At 35.9% G+C, this 15048-nt stretch overlaps 1 protein-coding gene across 2 annotated transcripts in view; it reads right to left on the bottom strand.

Moving 5' to 3' along the window:
• Window positions 1-1186: 1186 nt before the first annotated feature.
• LOC111003013 (zinc finger homeobox protein 3) overlaps window positions 1187-15048 on the bottom strand; it is a 105408-nt gene continuing 91546 nt past the window's right edge. Inside the window, exon 5 of one of the 2 annotated variants that reach the window (XM_022273340.2) lies at window positions 1187-4092. In XM_022273340.2, the coding sequence (XP_022129032.2) occupies window positions 3473-4092 (620 nt within the window). In that variant the 3' untranslated portion in view covers window positions 1187-3472. The remainder of the gene's footprint in view (window positions 4093-15048) is intronic. The other variant, XM_045628056.1, reaches the window with a different exon arrangement.

Here is a 15048-nt window from a genome sequence, read left to right as displayed (position 1 = left end):
TAAATTGGAAATTGCTATCATGATTTATCCTAATTAAGTTTATAATTGAAAAATGTTACGTCTGATTAAGATTTCTACGGATTCACCTTTTTGTTACGTTTGGGTGTTTTCAATTAATTATTAGCAAACAATTTTTTTTTATAAATACTTAAAATTTTTATATCTTTTTTCTTATTTTTATACCTTATTTGATAAAATGCAATAGGTACTGTATTTTCACTTGAAGATGGTCAATAGTTCTTATAATTAATCGTATTTCTAAACGTTTCCTGCAGTTGGCGGCATTTTTATTTTATTTAATTACCACATACACATTACCAGTATGCTGAGACAATCCAACTTCTTGATACAACAGGAACACTTTTGAGGAAACTTTTTGAGTGAGTGTAACTAGTGTAATAAAAATGTACAAGTGCACACGATCGTAGTGTCAAAACATTATAGAACGCTGGTAAGACTACATATTAATAGATTTATTGATATATTGACCATGATTAAAAAATGTCTCTTCTCTTGTTTATTGTCATTGTAAATATATGTCAGAGATGAAACTTGTAATAGACGATTTTGTAGCTGTTAATTAATAAAAAATACACTTTAAAAACATTATTAACTTTTTATTATATATGTAACGGAATCTAATAATACCATGTATAACCAAAATAAAAACTTAAAATTCTGAAATATAAATCAATTTCAAATGTCTAGTCCCTGTAATTTAGTACATTCACTACTAGCATCGCGGTAGAGCAACGAAATGCCATTTTATTTTTAAAATATAGTTGCTATTTGATTAAAAATCCCACATTTTAGAATTAAGTTTTGGTTTGGGATAGAATCTGATGCTGCGGGCTCTCACAGCGAAGCAATTAAATTCTGTAAAAGCTCATCATTTTATTGCTTGTGCAAAATTATCAGCGATACGAAAGAAATGGTCCACCCATATAGCATTTTCTTCGTTATTATTTTAGAAAAATATATCAAATTAACTTATACAAATTATTATACTTATATTCATCTCATTTGGTTTTCTGACAGGTAAAGCAGTCTGTGGCATACGCTTAGGTATTATCTATATGTACGAATACTTACTTTAAAATGTGACCTAATTTTATTCTCAGTTTGTACGGCCTTCTGACTGTACGGGTGAGGTTTTACCAGGTTGATTTAAAATAAAACTCCAGTGTCTGATAAACTAACTTTGAGTTTATTTTTACCATTTACACTTGACAATGTATCGTTATCTGTTGTTTGCTACGGGTCGTAGCGCGTAGAACGCCGCTACATATGTTATAACAAACGAAATTCGAACAAATCACATAAAAATCATCCAAACACAAACATAGACAAGTGACTTTGATGACAAACGAATTAAAATTCAGACGAGTAACATTAAAACATCATGCATTGCGCGTAATCACACATTACATTAGTTCACATTAAAATTTTCGTTACAGTTTATAATAGTAGGAACGGTATATTTTTCTATTAAAGAATTTTTAAAATAATTTAGTATTACAATACAGTATAGGAACTATGATAGACACGCTACCTTCTTTACGATCGTAAAACTTATTTTGTATTAGTAACCATTACATATCTAATGAAATTCTACGCACATAAATAGTTGTGGTGTAACAAAATAATATAAAAGTGCTGTATATCCGACAATATTGGGGAACATAATATGCTAAGAATAAAACAATAACATGACCGTGGCGGCCGCGGCGCCTAGTAGCGGATGCAACAGACTCATCCGAATTAATCTTAAATATTAAAACTTGTTCGGAAATAATAACCAAACTAGATGCGCTTATATTGAAATATACATAGGAACCATGATTCATTCCGCGGGCTGACGTCCGCGGAGACACAACATCGTTTTACCGACATATCAACCTACGAACTAACCGAACTTACTGCGTACCCTCCACTGTAAAACGATCGAAATAATTTAATTAAAAACTTCTAAACGGCGACAACGTTACGATGGAGCTTGCAAACGAAACGCTTCAACAAACTTCAATATTTCCTTATTAAACACTAATCTCAACACCGTCAAACAAAATAATAATGTTGTATAAACGCGCGCCTTCGCGTCGGCAATGTTGCGTGCGCGCAATGCGTCTCCCTTCACACGTGATGGTGATTCGTGACACTATCTATAGTATCTTGTTTTGTTCCGTCTCCGATGGAGTTCTTCGATATAGTACCAAATGAAATTTGTGAACTTAATGTAATCCCAGATGCCCCCGGGGAGGTGTAAGGCGATCAGAGGGAGACGCAGCGCGCCCCATTGCACAAAAGACATAACAAGGACCGCCGGCTACCGGTGGAATAAAACATTGCACTTTATAAAAATCAAACTCAATGTTGTAGTAGGATCCGCTCATAGATAAAATATTGTATTAGACTCCGGTAGATAAAATGTAAATATGTAAAATATTTTTAATAACGTTCTGTGCCATTGAAAATATAAGGGACTCCACGCACACAGCACGGTGATGACGATACAAGGACACACGGACGCATGTATCCCGATTCATTCGATCACTTATGCCACTACTAATAATCATTACAATATCAATAAAAATTCAAGAATCACACTTAGTTCCAAAATAAACTCACTTGTATGCGAGGTAGGCTGAGCGCTGGCGCACAGCCCGAGTTTCGAGTTCGTTCGTTTTGGAAAAGTTTGCTACGTTAATAATCATTATAATAATTAACTGTTACCGATAAGCCTACGCGGTTCCGTCGCGTCTCCACGGGCGGCTCTCGAGGCATCGTACCTCAACACTTCGCTATTTACGCCTGCGACACGCATCGCCTGCAGCCTGTAAAGGCTGCGGATTTAAGTTCATGCGAGATTCCCCCGCGCGAGAGGACAACCGCTCTACTGCCTAACATATTATGTACTAACTTCGCCTCACGTTAAAAAAATCATATATACGTATATATATCTTCATACATTTACGATGCATCAGGAACTTCTTACGAGAACATATCTATGCCTAAAATTAGAACGATTATATGTATGTATTACATAGCTTTAAACAAATAATTAAATCGTAATTATCAATATCGATAATATTATATGCCATAAAGATAGGAACTTGCTTTCCTGGGAGACGATGGTAAAGTTTAGTGACGCGCCCGCTCGGACGCGACCCGTCGCCGCAACGATAAACGTATATATTAAAACCTGTCTAACGTATGATATGAAGTGCGGCATACGGCTCGGCGAGCGGGCCGCCGCCGCCGCCTCCCAGTACGCGGCGGCGGCGCGGGACTCTCATTAACCTACACTTACACGACTACAAGCTTTAAATATTATAACTAGGAAAGTGCCGTTTATCGCGGCTACCGTCAACGAAAAGAAGCTTTAAGACCTAATAGTGAACTGTTGCGTTGTCGGACAACGACATGAGCGAGGGGCTCTAGTTAGTAACTATACATTTCATTCGGAACAGGCTTAGTGACCTGCGCTGGCTAGAGGCATCTCGCCTGCTTGCGGGAAACGTGGGCCGGGCGCGCAGAAATTGACGTTGGAGTCTTTAGGGGTAGTGTCCTGGGCGGCCCGTGCAGCCAGCAATGTGATCTGATTTACTACGTCCTCCATTTCGTGCGTCAACGGCTCGGATGCAGGTGGCTGAAGAGGGGACACGGAGTTTCGTACGTGGGCTGCTGTTTCAGCGTGTCGTCGAAAGTCCATGGCATTGCGGAAGCGTTCCCCAGGACAAGTTCTACACTCCAGAGATGGTTGCACGACGCGGATGACGCCACGGGCTGCCTCTCTGCCAGCGTAGCATGAACGGGCTTGGTGTACTTGAAGGGGAGCACCAGATGGAAAGGCTACTTTGCAGTGCTTGCATACATAACAGAGATCGTAGTCCAGTTCTCTAGCACCCACTGGTATCTCGGTGGCGGGTGGAGGCAAGCGCAAGGTGGACGCTCCCGGGTCAGCCGCAATATGCCGAATTTGTTCAAGAGTAGTTGCGGGAAGTTGAAGAACACTTGCTCCGTTTCCTGTCTCCACGATTAGACCTTGCGGCTGTGGTTGAGGTTGAGTTTGCATGGTGTTCGGACTTGTGCCTGTAACAATAAAAAATACAATGAGAATTGAACTTGGGTGTATATGAGAAAAAAAGAGAATTTGATTTAAAATTTGGTATCTTGTTCCAATCTTTTATATATTTGAAACTCCTAAATTCAAATGCGTAACTGTCATCTCAAGCATTGATATGTATCGTATAAAAACGCAAAGCCATCAATCTGAGCCCTCTGCCCCTATATAGGCCTAATTTGGGTGTTCCATTGTTCCTTAGCACCAGGTACTTTACTCAAGACGATTGTAGATTCGTGATGCGTTTCTAACGAGGTCTACCCGCCTCAATAATTGATTCGAACTCAGCTCAGTTTTATGCAGCTTATATTGAAGAATGCATAATACATACTTGATGTCGCATTTAAGCGTTCGGTACAATGACCGATTATAGACATGGGCAATTTAATAGACAAGGAACACATACTATTTAAAAGTTCATCAATAAAAATTTGTATGTGCATTAAAAGTAAGCAAAAAAAACAAATGTATTAATATCGTATTGAAATTATAATAAGAATTTATTTGTAAAAATATAATATAAAAATACGATCGCTGTACAATCTAAACTGCGCTGCGTCACACAATTTTACATAGAAGCTATATAAAGTCAATCCTTATATTATTTTATCACGTTTTATAAAATTATAATGTTTCACTCAAAATAATCATTAATATTAAGTCCATTGTTAAAAACCGTAGTAGGAAATTTTATTGTTTTTGGTAAATTTTGATTGTCATACAAAAGGTGTTTTTCTATACAATTCCAGATTAATTGTTGCAATTTCTCCCCATGTAGCAATGTAATCGCACAGACATTTTCAATGATCGACTATTCTGGCGCCGTTCTTTGATATTCCTAAGCTGAGCCATTTCAATTGCACGCAAGGATATCTATTTGAATAATATCGTGCGAAACGGACCGAAGCTTGATTCAGTTAACAATCGACTTGATTGGACCGTATAATGAAGCCAGAAGCTAATATTCTTCAAACAATGGATATTTCAGTTCTATATCATTACGTCACTGAACAACGATTTTCATTTGTCAATTAGGCTTTCTAATGACATCTGACAGCTATACAATATTGAGTGAAGCGCTTTTGAGAGTAGTTATTATAACAAAATTTGTTGTTCCTTCAATAATTCTTTCCTGATTTTACGGTGGAGAAACAGAAGTAGGTGATTTCTTGTATCCATGATTTATAGTGGCAGTTAGTAAATAAAATTTAATAAATAAAGAAAATCACTAGATTTACAACTGAAAGTAATATTGACTTTATTAACCGTGACACAAAGCCGCTTCCACACGCGGCCATGACGTTAATTCGCAACCCTTTCTGCCAATTAGTTTCAAAATATCCACACTATTGTGCTGCTAACACCGCGTACCATCGCATTTAAAGTCCCAATTACGGCAAGGCAATTTAAACTTTATAAACATAGTATTAAAGTCTAATTCCGACGATTAGGGCACAGTCCAGTTGGTCATTTCATCGGACGAGCAAGTAGGTTTAAGTCAAAGGGCTTCTTAATCCGGACTTGTAGGTCGTTACGCGTTATTATAACGCGAACCGAGCCGGCTACTTCTTCGCTCATTTACATCTCATTAAGGTTGCTATTATTGGAGTTGAGGACAGTATTTATTCTTTGCTGGGAATTATAGGGTTACGTTTTTATATTTTTTTACTTTTCAAGATAATACTTAAAAGTCTAGAAAACTATCAGTTAGTAGTCGTTTGAGGTTTAGAGGTTTAGTTATGGAACAGTGAAACTATTAAATGTTTTATGTATTGTTTATATTATTTAAAGTGGTAACTTTGGAAGTGGAAGTATCTAGAATCAATAGGGCAAAAATTAAAAAAAATACTTTTAAAATAAGAAAAAATTAAACTTTGACATTAGCGTATCGCGGAGAGCAGTAATGTGACCAATTACCTGACTCCCGTATTCGGTACAGACTGTAGATACTCGCATCAGAGTGATTGATGGTAATTAAAGTGGAGCTCAAGCAAACATGGATTCGCTTTGGGACAGTTTGCATCGAGATACACGTCAGCCGTATTAGGCAATTTGATGCTACGATATGTTTGTTACCAATTACTTGTTTAATATTATTTAGTATTAAATGGTTGAATAGTGGCTTGATAGACGGACTGCAAAATAGGTAAAATAACAAGTATTGGTTTTTGTACTAATAAAGAAACGTAAGATAAATATATTATTATCTTTATATACGTAGTGTAATACATACTTCACAACTCTATGCAAAATACAACATTATTGTTAGGTTTATATAAAAGAATTTGTAAAACAATAAACACGCTGCTAGTTATTTATTATTTACTCTTTTACTACCATCTCCATTTGGCGAACATCCTGGTTTGGTTTGGTGATTGCTTTTGCAAGATGTACGTCTGTGGCCAGGTCTCGTACGTTTTATTATTGCATATTATAAATAAGGCTGAAAAAGTTGTTTTAATAATATCACTGGACTGAATACAGATTTAAAAATAGAACGAATATGACGTTAGCGATATTAGTATTGGCTTATGTCGCCTACGCCGTAATAAGTTTAAGATAGGTTGGGTAAGGTTCTATAAAACGTTCAAGCATGAATGAGTACTGGTAGGAAACCCTTGGTGTCAGGTGTTAGTCATCAGTAACCCAGTACGCGTGTAAGCACCTAATCCTTTCCCTCACCGCATTATAATCTTATTTGCATATAAAATGTTTCAGCTTTTGTTTTACATTGTGTGGGTAGTACTAAATTATTGCAACTTTTCAAAGTTATTAAAAATAAATATAAATTTAAATAGTTTTATTAATTATTTCATGTGAATATATAAAATATTTTCTTGAATTGAAAACTTGTGTTTGTGATTACTCCGTATCCAATACTTGACATTATTTTGATTGGGTTTATACTGTAAGCAAATTCTACCCTTTTGTGAGAAATCAAATAATCGAATATCCTCAAATCAATCGTAACATATGTGTTCAAGTAGGCTTCCTTACTAAGTATATCGGGAGCGATATGGCGTAAAGAAAATGCATAATCGTTATTCCTTCCCCGTAGCAATTTTAACGGCCATTAACCAATAATTTCATCGAATTTTATATCCATCACGCCGCCCGAGTGGCCTCAAACGTCCATTATCTCAACTTCCTTAGAACTCCCTGCGGAAATCTCACCGCATTCAAATATTTAATTACTTTAGCTCTCGATCATTTATAAACTTGAGCGGGAGTGCTATCATAAAACGCGCTAATGCCTTATAATTAAAATATTCTCAACAAGCCGTGGCGTAATGGCACCTCGGGCGACGGCCTCCTTCGATGGAAAAAAACGCATAAAAAATTACATTCACCCCAGAGGACTCACCCCTTGTGTTGGGAAAATCGATTAAAAAGAGGAGACGCGGGGTGGGGTGGCCGGGTGTGGGGGGAAGTTTAATATGTACGAAAAAATGCACGACGCCGCGGGAGCGAGGGAGAGATCCCAAGGAGCGCGTTGCCTTCAATTTTTATAATTACGTTCATACGTGAGTGCCGAGAGACGGCAGCGGCTACGAGCGCAGTTTATTTACACAAATATACCTCTCGTAAAGAACGGAGAATGCTCACATAAAATTCCCTTTTTGTATGTTACTTTGTACTCAGAATGTTTGTTTAAAAGATATATACGACACATTCTAAACTACGATAGCACAGTTTAAAGGCTTTAGAATAAACAAGCTCTATAAATTAGTCTTTTTCAATATTTAATACGTAGCTTCAATATGGAGCACTCATATTCATAGATCACTTAACATAAATACAAGATTTGACGGCCTATTTACTTTCTCAACGACAATATGCGAAACTTTTTCGCTCTACGACAAAATCAATTTCCATCCGTTGGAGATCTTAAAACTTTCCACAGAGCCGGCAATCAAGGAAAGAAAGAGGCAATAAGAGCGGGATAACCGACAGAGGACCTCTCGGGAGACGTTTGCAAATGAGCGAATACGCACACACGCGCGCTAATCTCGTCCACACACGTTACCCGCGCGTACATTTTATAAATAGATATCGCTTTTTTTATCCGGGTACAAGAATACGAGGGGGTGCCACCTCGGGGGTTCACCCTGCGGGGGACGTGTTGGATTTCAGATTGCTACGAACTGCAAAAATGAGGGATGAAAGAAATATAGCTTAAAACGCAGATATTTCCCGGCGTCTTAAGGCGCGGGTGGCGGGGGGTGTAAGGGTGTGTGTGGAACAAAGTAGAGGCGATATTGAACCAAAATGAAATAGTAAACGAACCGTGCGCGTCCGTTCTAATGCGAATTTATAATTTGGACATTGCCCTGCGCTTTGAACTTCGAGGGGCTGAGGTGCACAAAGAGTGCCGATCTCATTTGTGAATGGGGGACCTGACCGCTGATGCCAAACTTTTTACATTAACTTTTAAGGGTTTTCTACAAAGTGCATCGTGTACGTTAGCAAAAACCTTAAGAGTACGTTATTTTTTATATATTTAATATTCACGATCATTTGTTAAGTTATCGAGTATATGGAGATAATAATAATTATCTGATAATTTTTACTGAAATATTACATAATATAAGTAATTGATATATTATAAACGTTAATACAGTAGCTTGAACATATTTTTTGCATGTATTAACGAATTTCCATACATTCATTTTTGCATATTGAAGGACCACATTCAAAGATACAGATTGTTCAGGTCTCAGATACCTAATGTGATTAAGCCTTTATTAGTAGGAATGCTAATAGAGTCGTTTCGGTACAATGAGCAGTGTTTAGGCGTATCCTCATTGCAGGTTAACGCGTATGTCCGCCGACCTAATTGCCGTCGCGTCGTCTAATCGGGATATGCGCCATGCGATAATTGTACCAGATTGCTTATGAACTGTAGAGCCAACAAGAGCTACCATTCAGAAAAATCGCAAAAATTTCAAACATTAATACTCTTTATCTTACCTTGTCTTTGATAGTCAAATTGACCCAGCAAATACAGTAGGTACATGTAGGAAGGATTAGGAAAATTAATTCGTTAGCAAAGTTTATTCGAACTGGCAAATGAGGATGGATGCAGTTGAAGGTGACAGTAATGTAACCGTTAACGTATCTGCAATTATTCATAATCTTTGTGTTTATTACGGAGACAATTGCGAGTCTTACTAATTCCCTAATGAGTTATGTAGGTGTAGCGCGGGCGACTTAACAATTTAACTAGTTGTCTCATATTAGCGTTAAACAGATAAATACTGAGTACACAAAACCCCAAATTGAAAGTCAATGTATACAGGAAGCTCGTAACGAAATAGGCTGTCTAAACGGGCAAGTGAAAATTGCGTACGTGAACTGGATGAAAAAATATTAAAAATTAATCAAGCCACCTTCGGCAGAGGGCACATGTGTCGACAAAAAACAGTCCCTCGTTTGAGCACGTGCGAAGAGCCGTTACGGGACCGTTTCGCTGCCGAGTTAAAAGTTCTTTCGGACAAACAGAGGATTTGTCACAATTACGGCGGGCGGCGCGTCCCTACTTGATTAAAACCTAAATCACGTGACGTGTTTACAGCCTCGCCGGAGGTGTTTTCAATTTGCCGACTCCTAGACTCGCCATTGGCGTGCGGAACACGTTTCGACGCACCTATCTGGGGTCCGGCGTTTTGAATTTGTTGCGAATTAAATTATTGACGATCTAATCTGCCGGACCGAAAGACCTGAAAGTCAGTCACGTTTTTTAATTATTCTCAAACGTCGTATCCGAAATCCGTGAACAATTACAACGACAACGATATTTAAGCCGTAAAAACGTTCGTGAAAAGAGGAGATTAACATTTGAATTAATCGGGAGATTAAACATAATGAAAGAAAATCTCATTACGACCGGTATAATGGCGGTGTGAAATATCCACCGGAAAGAAAAAAATGCGGCACAAAAGAAAAGGCGAGCGCGAAGAAAATTAAAAGCCCGAACGAAATTAAAAAAATGTAATCGACGCTGGAGCGCGATTAGGGAGAAATGCAAACAGGAGGTGAGGAAGCGGGGAGCGGGGAGAGTGACTTTAGAAGTTCTCAATTAAAGAGCGGGTGCGGAATGTCTTGGTGTAATTAGATTTTTCTCATCTCCTTAAGTCAGCAAGCTCGTTGGCTGACACCCAGCCTGTTTAATTTGTAACCGAGACTTGTTAGCATCCGTTTTTCTTTTAATTTTATTCTCTCTCATCCGCAGTGTAATTTACCCTGATTGATATTAAATTAAGTGCGCCTGAGTCAATTTCATTACTCTTAAGTATATTATGTCCAACGGAAGCTGTGAGCTGTAGAGTCTTTGTGTATTCACTTGCATTTTTTAAGATTTGCCTTTGTCTGTTGCCCTTTACTGAAATCAAATCAGTTAAGAGGTTTCCCGAACCATATGTAGAAATTTTAACTATGATAAGATCTTATGCAAAACAATTAGGTATTTAAAATATGTTTGTACCATACTGAGGTTGATTCTATAAATATTGCAGCCGTCTACTGCAGCTGTTACTTTTCTAGAAACAACTAAAACTAGCTTTAATGATAAACCATACTACTACTACTACTACTTTTATCTTCTTTCAACTAGATAATATCTAAGATGAAGAAGTCAGCATTCACAAGTTTTGTGTTTAACTTACTAGTATAAAGATTGTAGCTTTTATTATCCCTACAAGCTACAAAAATTCCACCTCTAACCGCAGATTATGTCTTTTAGTCAACCAACAAAAAGCTTTAAACTTTCCCAGTGTCCCCCAAAGAAAAACTCGAAGTCGGACTTTGAATTTCTAATTAATTTTCGTCCAAGCGTCGGGGCGTAATTAAACATTTCGCCTTGTAATTACAGACGCTTAGAGTTGTCGGATGTTGTCGGAAATTGCCGGGGATTGTCGGGATTTAAGTGGTCGGTCAGTGGCCAATTAAGCTTGTCTACGTTGGCGATTAAGCAATTAGCGGAGTTAGGGGACTGCTCATTTAACTTGACTCCGATTTTCCTGTTGGAAACTTTTGGTTTTCAACTTTTGTTTTGAAAATTTCTCTTGAACTTAGGTCGATTGGGGTGCTGCGGTGTTATTGTGACAATTCGAACCTGATGTTTTAATTAAACTTTCCTATAAAGTTTTTATTGTTTCTCTTCGCTATTTTTTTATAGAACAGGGGGCAGGAGACAGGAGGCTCACTTGATGTTAAGTGATACCGCCGCCCATGGACACTCTCGATGCTAGAGGGCTCACGAGTGCGTCTCCAGCCTTTTAAGAATTTATACGCTCTTTTCTTGAAGGACCCTAAGTCGAATTGATATATATGTATACCATGCATGCATGCAATGGCAATTAAATCTTTTAAGGCTTTGAGGGCTACAAATACGCTATTAGCATTACTCTATGCATAGACGTTTTATCGTTGTTTTCTTAAACAAAACGAACAATTGAAATATTACTCTATAGATCAAAAACCTCAGCACATAATTAACTCCACCCATTAACCTTAAATCTTCATAACAATTAAGCGTCAAATCACAGAGCAGCGAAAGGGTTAAGCTATTAATTAACGTCGGAATCTTCTTGCAAACAAGATATCATCCCTCCAACCCTAAACAATGTTGTTCTAATTCAATAAACGAGTAAACAGTTTCGAAGAAGGGTTAATTTGCGTGTTGGTAGGGTTAACTGGTAAACTGTTGCTTCGTTAGGGCGCGACGATTAATGAGCGGAGGGCTCAATTCATGGGAAGTTGTGGCAGGTCAGTATTTCGTAATTAAGGAATCGCGATATTGAAATTGAAGCGGCATGATTTTTCCATGATGGTGTGGTATTTTTTTAGGAATACAACGGTTTTCAAATTGTTACGATATAAATAATTAACAGTGTGGTTATGTTAATTTAAATAAGAATTAGGTTTAGTTTAAATTGGAATTCTAACAATTCCAATACATAAATTCCAAAGTAAATATATACATTGCTTCGTTTTTACCTCAAATATAAGTAAAATACTTCACGAACAACTTTTAATCATAGTTAAAAAGGAGTTTTTACGTCTATTGCTTCATTGGAAAATATCACAGACTTATAATTAGGAAAAGAAAGGGTCGTTCCATAATTATATAAATCATAATTCGTGAAAGTAAAAGTGAAACAAAACGGAAAGACAAATGAAAAAATGTTATCGACGTTGAGGGCGGGACTCATACATTTATAATCCACTAATTTGTTGTTTGAAACGGGTCAAATTATAGCTTTACAATTATATTAGTATTAATGAGACCATCCCACTGAATAATTTTTAAACCGAGCAGTTTAAAATATTGTTTATTCTTGTTATTACTGAACTGGACGCGCTTTTATTCACATTTTTACGATGTTTTTCTAAGACTTTTTGTTGTTTGTCCTATGTACATTTGAATACAGCACCCATTTCTAATTGTCTACCTAGTCTGAGTAGGATTATTGAATCTGTTGATCTTGCTGAGTCCACGTAACTACGAGTCTACTCCGAAGAACTGATTTTAGTTAAACAAAAAATTGTTTTTTTAGTTATTTCGAACTTTAAGATTGTGTTAATACAATTGTAAGTTTAAATACAATGCAATTTTTTACTTATATATATCCAGAAACATAGTAGGGAAAGTACATAAGGAACCACTTTTATTAACAGAAATAAAATTTGATTAAAAATTAGTAAGATCCCAATCACTATAACAGACAGAACTTTAGTTAATCTTCTTTCTTTGTAGTCTCAAAAGTACTTCAGAAAATGTATGAATAATTTTCTTTTCGATTTTCTTTGCATGTTCACATTTTTACTCAATAACACACGTTATTTAATCTCAACGCTGTAATTATAACCATATTCAATAGCCTTGATTTTAAATTATTTTTCACCAAAGCGAATTGGCTCAATTGATTTTATATAAATAAAATTATAAATTTATCAATTTAGGCTCGGTAAATGATTTTCTTTAACTTTAAGTGCAGTTAAAAATAATATATTCAAAGTACTTCATCATGTTTTCCGTTATAAAATCAAAATTATTTTTTGTTTTTCTTAAGACTCGATAAATTTTACTCGTGAATTTAGTATAACACTAAATCCTACATATTCAGGTGTGTGAGTGTTTTAATAAGGAATTACTAATTAAAAACTAAACTTTGTACGCATTTGTTTTTTGTTCTTTTTTGGAAGTATACTTCTTTTATAAGTTCATCGTAGTCTTTGAATCGATTGAAACTTATACTGTAGAAAATGTATTGCTGATAAATACTGTTTTTAAATATAAAAAAAGTAATTTTGTTTATCTGAAAACTTTGTTCCAAATTTGCTTATAAAATAAAATAAAACAATGCAACGAAGTGTGAACGATTAATTGAATGATAACATTCGTTCATTAAAGACGTGATAAACTATTGAACAAGTGTTATTTTTTGTTGAAATTTCACGCCCTATTACCTGTTATACAACTAACAATTAAACTTAATTATTGAGGATTTCTTTAGTAGGAAATATTCGTGTGGGTGAAATAACCGTGACTAAATGATTAAACAAAGATTTTATCAAAGACAATTATTATTCGACGTATTTGTCTTTTGAATTCATTTCTATAGATTCTGGTAACTTATGACATGTGTCATACAAATGACATTAAATTAACATATACATAGACTACTAGAACAACGTGGAATAGATTCCAGAACTGAATCAAGGTCGTAAATAAGAAGAACTGTTATGAACTCAGCCACTCTGTTACGTGTAACTTGAAATAAGTATTTTATTTGGCTTGACTTTAAAGTGAAATTTTTTGTTTCTTCTTTAACAAAGCTTTCTTGAACATGATTATAAACACGAATGTCTTGTCCCTATCACACTCGTGCTACATTGAATACGCTTAAGTGCGACAAAACATTATTTCAATCTGATGTGTGTAGTATGAGTACAAGAGTTTATATGGCGATCACAAATTTTTCTTTTACCGTATTATGTGTAATAAGTTTTCACTGAAATTTTAGTTGCAGAACAAAACAGGGATACGGGAAGTGGAATCGATCGAGCGACGCAATTTTGATTGATTGCATTGCTAAGTGTAGTGTAACCAATCTTATTGAAAACTGCCATTGTAGGGCATCGGAAAGGCCATTGCTGTGTTCGACGCTTGTCAAATGGTTTAAATTGAAAAAATCAGGGGACAACCCTAATTCATACCGTGTCGTTTCGGTAAAGGGAGTTGATTTTAACAAATTTTAACGGCGGTTGGAAAGTTTACGTATATTGTTTGGCATTAATGTTGTGTTTTAAGATATAAAATATAACTACTGTTTAAAGCAGAAAATCAATACTAAGATTATATAGAGTATTAGAAAAAGGACAGATCAAAAGTTCGCATAACTGAGGAAACTGGGAAAAATGCGTACCTAAGTGTATAGTAATATATAGATATTAAAATACTTCGAGATACTAAATACACGTACGTTCATGTTCATGTAACGATTTTATAAAACTATGTATTTAAATTTAATATAGCAAAAATGTGCTTGCAACATTTCAAAGCACATCAAATTTCGATGCGTTAACAATCGAAGGGCTTATATATCAAAGGGAGGGAATTTATTGATTTTTAAACTTCAAACGAGATTCTATTAGATTTCTAATCATTTATATCAATCACTGAGATATGTTTGCAGTGTATATTGTTTTCATATGTTGAACTGGAACTATAGGGTAGTTAGTAGTTCTTTATTTATACATAACTAATAATTAACTTCATCTTATTTTTGTAGTATAATTGTTTAAGATTAATTATCATTGGATGCTGCAAGTTTGCAAAATACGTTACGTGTGACGATTTCCAAGCCTCATCGAAAGGTTTCGAGAGACGGTATAGACAAAGTAAAAAAATACTGTTTGTG

Source organism: Pieris rapae, chromosome 4 (genome assembly GCF_905147795.1).
Source record: "Pieris rapae chromosome 4, ilPieRapa1.1, whole genome shotgun sequence".
Taxonomy (NCBI): domain Eukaryota; kingdom Metazoa; phylum Arthropoda; class Insecta; order Lepidoptera; family Pieridae; genus Pieris; species Pieris rapae.
Note: the sequence above shows the minus strand (reverse complement) of the source record. Positions and strands in the feature narration are given on the sequence as shown.